The following is an 11,103-nucleotide window of genomic DNA, read 5'->3' as shown; positions in this document are numbered from 1 at the left end:
CTATAGGACAGTTGTATACGAAGTAACTATAAAACACCGCATTTATTTCAGCGTACCGTTGCCAGACTTATATATACTATAAACTTTGTTTGTTGAACACCGGTAATAAAACGTGAATAACATTGTAGCCTATATAGGGACACAGAAGCTGGCGTTGTGTGCCAGGGTACAAGAAACAAAATGAGGCTAATGCTCGCCCGGTCATTTTGACAGTATGCCTATATTTCTCACAGTTACCTTGATTAACCGGTAAACGAGAAACGAAATGCCTCGGATGCTCATATAACTAAATATAAAAGTTTCTATTGCGTAAAACCACGTCAAAACGTACGCATAACGAATAACACAAAACCACGTAACACCTCACAAGCAAAATGAGTTTAACCAGGTTGTCTATAAAAAGCAGTCTCCATCGCGCACCACTTCAAACTGTCTGATACTGTACCATATACTTTTAACGAACCAACTATAAAACACTATACGCATTTGTTTAATATAGCGTCGTTATCAGACTTATACTAAACGTGATGAATAATATTATTCATAACGCAGTTGCTGCTGCTGGTGTGAGCATTTCCTGTCTGTGTTTAATTTTGTCAGATTCAAACGATATGCACTATACCGTGGGGTTAGATGGGACACCGATGGCACCTTAAGCCCACATTTTCTGATCGTGTTTTAACAATTAATAACATTTATCCATAGTCGTGGGGCAACGGTCATGTAACTCTGTTTGCCACCGAATGACAAAAAAACAAATCCCATAATGAAAAGTTTAAAAGTATTCTTTATTAGCACCTTACGCAAGAATAAATAGAGGTTGTGTTCACACACCTCGACCCAGCTTACGAGTCACCATGTATGTTACTTGTGGGTAATTATTATTAATTTATTGTTGATTTGTTTTCTCTTTTTTTTGTGTGTGGCTGATAATTGGGACAAACCATTAGTGACCACTGGGTTGGAGCAAATGCCGTCAAGTGTCTTGCCCAAGGACACATACGCCCACAATGGTAGCAGCGACGAGCCTTTTGAACCCATTACATCTGGGTTACATGCAGGCGCGCTAATCAACTGTGCTTTGGCACCGTACCTCCGTGGTACGATTGTATTACGAAGTGGGCTTAGTCCTTGGGTGGTTTGTCATTGGTGTCGTCATTGTTTAAAATGAACTAATGGTGCTATTATACATGTAAAATACTCATATGATTACCGATAAAAGATAACTCCACATGATCCTTCTATATAATCACGCAGCAAGCAACCTGGACGTATCGATAATGGGTTGGGGAGAATATATTTTATTCTGCTTAGACAGAAGCCTTTCAATTAAAACAATGTTTTATAAGAGTTTTTCAGAGTTGAAAATTGGTATCGCAATAGTATTATATCGGTTAAAACTGCGAGTGTGCACAAAACAACAATGTCTTGCCCTAACGAAGGAAACACTTGAAAGTGTATGCTTCGTATCGGGGATTCCCCACAGGTAAAAATATTTTATCGAACTTTAAACGGTATTGTTGCTAGCCTATATAAACGTGTCAGGGTAGGCGATTGGACAGTTACAGCCAAACCGATAGGGAATTAAATAGTATTTCCATAAGCAGAAAAGGATACCGCATAATATAGGAGATTCTATATGTACTGTTCTATCTCAAAGTGTCAGGTATCCTTATAAAGACTACAATCTGATGTGTGTATTTGTTAATATTACATATTTCTTATTAATTTGTTTTTTTTATTATTAAAGTGATACAAAAACTTGTCGATTTTGCAAACTTATTTTAGTCACAATATGGCAACTTCACAAGACAGAGAATTTAAACTTACTTTGAGGAATTGGTTGTTTAACCGGTTGAATGAAGAGACATATGGAGATGCTTTGAAGTGGGATGGTAATAACAAAGGTGTGTTTCACATCCTTTGGACGAAAAAGGGAGATCCTAACTGGGAAAATCATTTTCAGATATTTGTGGTGGGTCCACATTTGCATTTATTTTTACTTTATTAAACATATAACCAGTTTTGGTGAATGAAAATAAAAATGAAATGTTCCAAACGCTGTAGGTCACAGTAAGTATTCAATTTGTTATAGGTGACCTGTTTTATCTTTAAAGTGTGTTATTCGAAATATTGAATTTTGTATAACCAAGTTTAACTTGTTTTTAGTAAACATATAAATTCAAAATTATGTTCAGGGTTGGGCAAAGCACAAAGACAGATTCGACTGTAACAGTCCAATCAATTATGACAAACTAAAAAGCAATTTTCGAAACTTAATCAAGAAAACTACTGATTTTGAAGAGATTGAAAATGTAAGAAACCAACAGACAGGAAACAGAAAAGTTTATCGTTTTCGAAGCAAAGAAGAAATAAAAGGTACGTATTAAAAAAAATTTTTACTGAACCTTTTTTAGCAACAAACCATTTCATTTTCAAATATAACATAACACAAGTTGTTTTAAATGAAAAGGTTAGTTTTGCCTACCCACTTATTTCAGTTTCAAGTATACTTTATTAACCTAGCTATTTTTAAGCAATCAAAAAGCTGCAATCACCGAAAGATTCTTCACCTGACTCAGCTACTAGTCAAGGTAGAGTTAGACTTTAGGGTGCATGTTGCATTGTTTATAAAGGTTTTATTATAGTTTAAACTCTAACAGATCACATTTATATAAAGTTTGTTAAAATACACTGTATGGGTAGGGTTGGATGTTTAGCTTGAACAGATTAAAATTTAATTATAGCTTTAAAAACTGATAATAGGTTTAATTGTAGCAAATTAAAATTTGTATAAAGTTTGTAAATATACACTGTTTGGGTATGATTTATAGAGGCTTAACTTAAATAGATTAAAATATTTGCAAAGGTTGTTAAAAGATATATATAATAAATTTCTAATAGTGTCATCTTTTTATTTCAGATTCCCAAGACACAGTTGAAGAAATGGAGTCAGTTTTACCCGAACTCAGCATTCATGATACAGACATGTTTCTTCCACAAGAGCAACTTAATGAAGGAGATATGAATATTTCAGTTCAAGCTGCAGGTTAGTTTACTTTAAATGGTGCTGGTTATGTTTTCTGGAAGTCCGAGAACCAATTTTGTTAAACCTATTTAGTTTTCAGCAGTTAGATAAATACAAAAATAAATATAGTTATAAAAAAGTAATATCATTTGTGTATTTACGTAAACTTTTAAAAATTGAAATATTGTTTTATGATAATAAGAAACGTTATTTTTGTTAGCTTTAATACCAACATTACGCTTGCAGGGCAACAACAGAGTAATGTAGAAGGTGGAGGCAATTCAATAACGTTTTCTGAGTTTCTGGCAGGATTGAACATTGATTGTAAGTTAAATCTCAAACTTTTCATATTTACATCATTTTTTTATAATATATATATATATATTAACTGTAAAATAACTCAGATAAAAAGTTGTATTCTAAGACTACTTTTATTAAAACATGCAGGTGAAGACCTACCAAAGTTCACTATAACTGTTCAGTACAAGAATAAAGTGGTGGTTCCGGAAACGCCATATAACTTGGCACACGGTATTCGACTTTTTCATGGTAACTTGGTCGAGCAGAATGCAATTGCAGAATCAGTTGGTTTAAAATCAGTTGTGCAACAACTTGCCAATTGTCCAACATTGGAGCTTCCAGTATCTGAAGATCGTTTGGTTCAGAGAGTATTGAATGAATTGGGATTGGGCATTGTGTTCCTGACCAACGAACAAGCTCATGCACTAAGTGCTATGAGATTCGGTCGCAGCCACTTGTATTGCACATTCTATGGCAGCCATGCCTTGCAGAAAGTTGACAGAACAACTGATCAAGAAATAAAGTTTAAAGAAATCTTCAACTATCAAGAACAAATAAGAGCCATGTTGGAAAACCACGAAGATCCAGGCAAAAGGACTTCTCCTTGTGAAATAATATGCTTGATTGGCTCTAGAAAGAATATCATTTCGGTGACTATTCGGCCAGTAATTTCTGACACTTTGACAGATGGTTTGTTCTTTAGTTCTCAAATGCTATCAATAAGCCATGAAGCCTCACTGGATAGGGTCATGTCTTTCATGAAGGGCTCATTCAATGGTTCATTTGATAATTCGCAACCTTCAGTTGAACAATTTCAAATGAACTAAAACATCATCTAAACAAGTGGAGCATGTATACTGATGTCAAAAACAAATTACACAAAGTAATTCCAAAAATGCAAATTGGAGGTTGAAATTAACTATTAGATTTTTAATTTTTGTTTGGAAGATAATATGACCATGTTGTCTTTATCAGTGCTGCAAAAAATAAACAATTTCTGTGGCATTAATAATAAACACTGGTCAAACTATTTTCGAACAAAAGTTAAAATTCTAGTATCTAGCCACCCATTTTCATTAGTTACCTTTATTAGCACCGATGCCTGTATTTTGACCTTGATTAATAACACATAACTATGAGTAGTATTGCATGTTTTAAAATTTATTCTTTGTGTGAATAATAGAAAAGTAATCGCTTTTTAACTTGTAGTAAAGACCTGTAATGGGATTTTTTTAAATTATACTTCTGTTTTTAGACTTTTTAGTTTTATTCAACCTAAAAGGACTTAAAAAAATAAATATCATATATAATCATAATGTAGTCTTCAAACTGTGTAAATGGTTACAGCACGAAACCAACACCCAAATGATATAACTAGGTAACAAAGTTTTGTTACAAAAAATGTTTTTTTAAGCAGCTACTATATTTAATTGACAGTTTTCCTTAATTATATTTTACCCAAATCATGTTTTGACAACTGTCGTGTTGATATTAAACTTCTTTCTCTTCATTGTATTAATCAATCTATATTTTTGCTGCGAAACTACCAGTAAATGGTTGAAGACTGGAGACTTACGACCGATGTGTGCGATAATACTAAAATTTAAAAAATATATATTCTTTACCACTTGCAACAGTGGTAAGAGTTACGGGTTAACAAGGCTGTATTGGTTCAACAGGTACATAAAACTTAATGTTAAGAAAAGGTTTAACTATCACAATAGTTTTAAAAAGCACATATTTTCAAGAATTGTAACCGCTCTGACAAAGAAAAACAAAAAGGCAAATATTTAATATCTATCGAAGTCCATTGGTAAAACTAGGGAACTTACAACAAGAAAAGATTTTGTAAACATTCATACTGCAACACTGTTTTATTTCATCAACGCTATTGTACTACGGATCACCTTGTATATATAAAAGCGTTGATATAACCATATAACACTCATAACTCGTTATGTAAGCAAGCACGTAGTGTATAAAACAGAACAATCTTGTTCTAAGGACTGTCGTTTTTACACTCGTTCACAATAATGTTCGTGCAGCACTGAGATTCGTGTTCAGCCTACGGGGAACTCCCGAGGAGAAAACCAGGATATTTACCAAGGGTTGGAAAGTTTACCTTGCTTTTGTAATCGTAGCTATACAGGTAATTTCCAAGCGAAGTTCCGCTTTTGGTCCCTTTACAATACTATTATAGCCCAATCCCCCAAAGTATATCGTTGACTTGTGTAAGACGTTCCGGCAAGAGAATGGCATCCACGATTTCGGCCATTGAGGAAGAGCAAGAACTTAATTTAAAAGAATGGATATTAAAGTGTCTTAATAATGAGACATTTGGCGACGTTTTAAAGTGGGATGACAAACAAAAAGCAATATTCCATATTTTATGGATGAACAAGGGCAGTTATAACTGGGAAAAAGGCTTTGAAGTATTTGTGGTAAGTATAAACAGTTTCTTTGCTGTAAAATGGCAACCATTTTTACCATTTCTGTGACAATAAAATAGAGATTAGAGGTTTAATTTTTAATAAATTACAAAAAAGATTTTTTAGTTTTGTAATTTATAATGGGAACTGTTTGTATAGCACATAAGTGTTTTTAATAATGTCTAAAAAAGATCTTTTTAGGGATGGGCAAAACACAGAGAGACATTGAAAGATCCTGTTGATTATGTTTCCCTTAAAAGCAACTTTCGTAATTTAATTAACAAGACGCGTGATTTTGAAAAACTTAAACCGATACAAAACCAACAGACTGGTAATCGATTGATATATCGATTTCGAACGAAAGCAGAAATAAAACGTAAGTACTAAGTGTCTATTACTGTAGTACCTGCTGTTTTGGCATACCAGCAACTAATAAAATTTTAATATTGAACGAATTCATGTCATGTCCAGTGTCCTCTTGCCAAAAGTTTCTTGGTTTTCACTCCTAACGACAACTGCTGTAACCCAATAGTTCTCATGGATAAATTACAAAAATAGCAGAAAAACTTAACCTACAAAGTTACATATGTGGTAACTCAAACAAGAAGATGGTGTATGAAACAGAACACCTGTGTTGTACTGTTGCCCCTTGTCCCACAAAGATAAATGAGTAACTCTTATTCATTCTTACTTCTCCATGCTCTTACGTGCTCTCTGTTTTTAAGAAATAGATAATTGTATTTTATTGCAGAAGTGAAACAGGATCAAAAACAGAAAAAACGTTCCTCAACAGAATCTTCTCCCAGCACAACGAACAGTTCTGTAAGCTCAACAGGTAAAACTTGAAACGAAAGGAGTTACAGAGTCGCAATGTGGTACCACGGGTTTATGCTTAACTGTATGGTTACAGGAGTTAGACACATTGTAAGTTTAATTTATATTTAGAACTGGACCAAAAAAACTTGGAAAAAAGTGTGTTGTTTAATATTTGCTTATAAATTTGTTTGTTTTTTTAAAAAGATTTTCAAGACCTGCTTGATAGCATAGAGAACTGTATGAGTGTTGCTCCTGAAAATGTAAACCTTCAAACTACATCATTAGAAGAAGCATTACCTGTGGAATTGGCAGCACTGAACATGCAACAAACTATTTGTAGTGCAAATAATTATGGACTCCCTGCAACAGCAGGTCAGTTGAACATTGTGCTTTGTTATGAAAACATACAAGTTCACATTTACATATTTTATTTTTTGAACAAAAAGGTTTAAAAAAACTTCCAAAATTATTTACCATTAACTTAACATGCACATACAATGTGATCTGTTTCATGTAATATAGTTTTTTTTGTCACGTCACCACTATTGGCGTATTTTTCCTAGGGCAAGACACTAAACAAAAATTGCTCTGTAACTGAGTTGTTGAAAAATCACCCGCAAAGTTACATCCGCTGACATGTGGTAACACATAAGAAAACAGAAGGACTGTGTTATACAGACTGTTGTTGCCCACTACACAAGAATAAACAAGTTTCATTTATTCATATTATTGAAATGCAACTAAATTTTACGAAATGTTTAAATACTTTTTCAAGATGAAGCAATTCAAGTCAATGAGATGAAACATAATGGAAATGGAGCTGTGCATTTAGAGGAACACGACCAATTGCCAACCTTTGAACAGTGGGTTACTAGCTTGAACATGAATCGTGAGTTTTTTTTTATTTTGACATGAAATATTTGGTAGCACAACAACTTGTGATTTCATAGAAGTTAAATCTATATGTCTATCTAATTTTAAACAAATAAAATGGATGTATGAATAAAAGAATCCCACTCATTGAGTCTTAGGCGCTTGGCATTGGCAATGACAGTGTCTATTATAAGATATGAATGTCATAATTTATACACCATGTACTTGCTTGCCAGTTACTACTTATATAACTTTTTGATTGCTTTGCTGTGTTGCTTACAATTTAGAAAAATATTTTAGTGACCACCGAGTTAGCACCTAGCATCAAACTAGCTTTCTGGGGTTGAAGCTTTTCTAACTACCTGACATGAAATTTATTACTTCGATAAAAATACATCCATATATAACCATGAATACATTTACAGTTTATAATGGAAAGTAGTCACAAACTAATACGTGTTTTCACACAGCTGTCCAGTTGTCATGTTTCAACATCACAGTTAGATACAAACAAACTATAGTTAAAGAAGTAACTGCTGATATAAGACAAGGCATTCGTCTCTCACATGGCAATACAGATGAGCAACTTGCAATTGCTAATGAAATGCAACTGCATGATATATTAAATATTCCTACTTTACAACTCCCACCTTCAGATGACCCTCTTATACAAAAAAGTCTGAATGAATTAAAACTTGGGGTTGTGTTTAAATATCAAACCAGCCAATACCAATGCCCACCAATGATATGGCTTGCAAGGCTGACAATACTGAAGGTTTATTCTGTTAGGTTTAATGACGACCTTGTTTCCATAAAACGGAGCTCTCCTTTTTCGTATGAGCCTATATTTTGCTATGTAGAACGTTTAAACTGCATGCAAGAACAGGTCAGGGCGGGTAAACGATTAAAACCAATGAAAACAATTTGTTTGGTTGGGTCAAAAAATAATCTCATTTCTGTCACTCTTACACCATCCCTGTCTGAAAATTTGTGTGAAGTATTTTGTAACGAGGCTTCGTCCATAAGCATGGAAACATCACTGGACAATATGTACAACCAAATGAAACATATTTACAGTAAAATGCAATATAGTTATGGTCACAATTAAAACCCTATAACGCTTACTTGTTTTGTACAAACTGTTTTCCCTTTTGATGCAGCTGTGCTTGTATCGTTCATTCAGCCTTCTAGATTTTGTATAGTACAACCTTTGTTGTTGTAACCCAAGAGACAAATAATGTTATTATTACATTTGTGTAAGTGGCACGTTTTATTCCTTGTATACTTTTTTGTGATATAGTAGGATGGGGAAAGATGGGACACACCTTCATTTTTGCTCGTCCCACTTGGTAGCAAACAAGCAACATTTAACAAATTATAAAACCATCTTACTTCACAGTAATATGTATTATTCTTGCTTATAATCTTTGCTTAACTGCTTGTATAGTTAGTGTTTTTATGAACTTGAAATTTTATGGTGCTGGCAGTCCTTTTAAAACACAAGTCTTACACAGCAAATGGTTTTTAAACTAAGACATAGTACATACAGGCAAGAAGACAGATTTTTTCCATTCCAAAACAACAAAAACAAACATGTTTAAACTTTGGTCACGGTTACATTTTATTGTACAGTTTCACTTATACGGATATGTAAATTCGATGTCACTACTGAACTAAACTGCAACAAATTAGTTATTACATAAGAAATGTCTAATTGGATTATTGCAGAGGAACTTTATTCACTTTCAACGTCACTTCTGGAGTCTTCGGCATGTTCTCCCATAAGAACTTTTTTCACGATGGCAAATATAGTTTGTGCCCAAAATAGATGAAGAATCTGCAGCAGCAGAAGAAATGCTATCAATAAAATATGAGACGGGCACATTCTGGCGAAAGGGATAAAAGTCGCTCTTATAACGTGAAAAGGGAAAATGCATAGTCTCGTTGCGCAAAACGCTACAACGAAACAAATAAAGCCAATGTCTGCCAGAACTCGACGCTTAAGGTAATTAAAGCACTTGCAACCTTCAAGAAACACGTCTGCTACGTCGTGACTAATCATAACCAAAGAACCTATCCGCATGCAGTTGCTTACGTAAGACATAGACAACAAAGCAACGGTAGCAAGATGATGTATAACTTGTTCTTTGAAATCTAACCTACGGACATCATACAGTGCAGTTACTAGCAGACAAGTGTAAAAACTGAGCTCAAGCAAGTAATACATAACTACAGAGGTCTGCATCGTCTGTAGTGGAAAATCCTTCCAGCAGTAAGATACATCCCATAGCCAAGGCGCTGACCATAAAGTCCAAAAACCAAAGCAGGAAATAAAGGCATAAAAAAGGCACCGCCAACTGCCCTCCTTGATTTTCTGTAGCAACCGTGGTTTATCCAAACTACGACGATTTTGAAACCAAACGTAGATTTGTCTCTGCGACATATCAACCCGCTTTGTAAGTGCATCAATCTGGCTTTCCGATGGCCGCTTAGTAAATCTGTAACAAGCATGCAGCTCTGGCACATTTTTTACAGTGGGTCGGTTATCAACGACGCCATTTATCTTGCATAGGAAGCCCACAATTCGGTAATGGAGAAAACGCAGAAATAGCATCACAACTACAGCGAGTGGGAAATGTACACGCATTCGGATTGGCATATTCGTTTCGCTGTTATGGTTTTCAATATCTTTGAACGTGTAGTTTTCTGGCAGCCAGAAACGTTCGTTCCAAAACCAATCATAACCACGATTGAACAAATCCATAATCTTAACAGTAACTGACTGCACCGGAAGGGAATAGTTAGATTTAGTAGGAGTGAAAGTGTGTCCCTATAAAACCGTTAATAAGCCGACTTAACCCTGCTGAGTTTGGTATTTCAACAGCAGCTTAGTTTTTCATGGTGTAAAATTGACATTTAGGGCGGTTTACTTAGCTTTACTAAACTGCATTAAAATTGATCCTCACAACCAAGCTATATTAAAATCAGCACTGGTACAGTATAGAGTGTCAATAGCTGAAACTGTGAATAGAGAAGACCAACCACGCCCAATAGAATGTAACCGGCGCCGTGGCATAGTGGTTAGCGCGCCTGTCTGGAAACCAAAGGTAATAGGTTCAAGGCTGCTACCATTGTGGGCGTTTGTGTCTTTGGGCAAGCCACTGGACAGCAATTGCTCGAACCCAGTGGTCACTACTGGGTTGTCCCCCCCTCCCCAAATAATCGGTAACTCGTAAGGTGGCACGAGGTGTTAAACCCGTGTGATAACGACTGTCGTTTTCCGGCCACGCGAGGATAAAGTAAGTTACATTCATTTATTCATTCAACCGGCAATTTCCTAATTGCATTGGGTCCACAGAATCGTAGGATGGGTATATGCATCATGTGAGCCACACGCGCGAAAATAAATACGCGCGGTGCGTGAAAAAAAACACTCCTAGGATAATACTCAAACCATACGAGCATTCAACTGCAATCCATTGTTGTTTTGGCAGGTCTAACTCGACAGCAGTATATCTAGCTTGCATACTTTCTAATCCTCGATGCAGGCTGCTAATGCGACAATGTGAATGGTTTCTGTCGCAATGCACGACGAGAAATATTGAATGCATATTAACGATCTACGCTTCCGTTTGTTAGTGAATAATTCGCTGTAAT

The 11,103-nt window shown here is 35.1% G+C and overlaps 2 protein-coding genes and 1 pseudogene across 3 annotated transcripts; 2 read left to right on the top strand and 1 right to left on the bottom strand.

Annotated features, from left to right (window-relative positions):
* Window positions 1-1,217: 1,217 nt before the first annotated feature.
* LOC149738986 (uncharacterized) lies at window positions 1,218-4,843 on the top strand. 2 transcript variants are annotated; one of them, XM_089875614.1, is made up of 7 exons: window positions 1,356-1,486; window positions 1,789-1,975; window positions 2,199-2,379; window positions 2,538-2,594; window positions 2,924-3,049; window positions 3,275-3,352; window positions 3,476-4,843. In XM_089875614.1, the coding sequence occupies exons 2-7, from the start codon at window positions 1,796-1,798 to the stop codon at window positions 4,153-4,155; spliced, it is 1,302 nt and encodes a 433-aa protein (XP_089731740.1). In that variant the 5' UTR covers window positions 1,356-1,486; window positions 1,789-1,795; the 3' UTR covers window positions 4,156-4,843. The 2 variants fall into 2 exon arrangements, with proteins under 2 accessions (XP_089731742.1, XP_089731740.1); XM_089875616.1 differs by lacking the exon at window positions 2,538-2,594 and having other exon boundaries at window positions 1,218-1,486.
* A 144-nt stretch (window positions 4,844-4,987) lies between these two features.
* Window positions 4,988-8,848, top strand: LOC149738985 (uncharacterized). The gene is made up of 6 exons (XM_089875619.1): window positions 4,988-5,769; window positions 5,959-6,133; window positions 6,509-6,592; window positions 6,778-6,945; window positions 7,349-7,462; window positions 7,917-8,848. The coding sequence occupies exons 1-6, from the start codon at window positions 5,581-5,583 to the stop codon at window positions 8,552-8,554; spliced, it is 1,368 nt and encodes a 455-aa protein (XP_089731745.1). The 5' UTR covers window positions 4,988-5,580; the 3' UTR covers window positions 8,555-8,848.
* A 201-nt stretch (window positions 8,849-9,049) lies between these two features.
* LOC149738984 (ceramide synthase 5 pseudogene) lies at window positions 9,050-11,095 on the bottom strand (annotated as a pseudogene).
* Between the last annotated feature and the right edge of the window lie 8 nt (window positions 11,096-11,103).

Source organism: Ciona robusta, chromosome 3 (assembly GCF_009617815.1).
Source record: "Ciona robusta chromosome 3, ASM961781v2".
In the NCBI taxonomy this organism is placed as follows: domain Eukaryota; kingdom Metazoa; phylum Chordata; class Ascidiacea; order Phlebobranchia; family Cionidae; genus Ciona; species Ciona robusta.
Note: the sequence above shows the minus strand (reverse complement) of the source record. Positions and strands in the feature narration are given on the sequence as shown.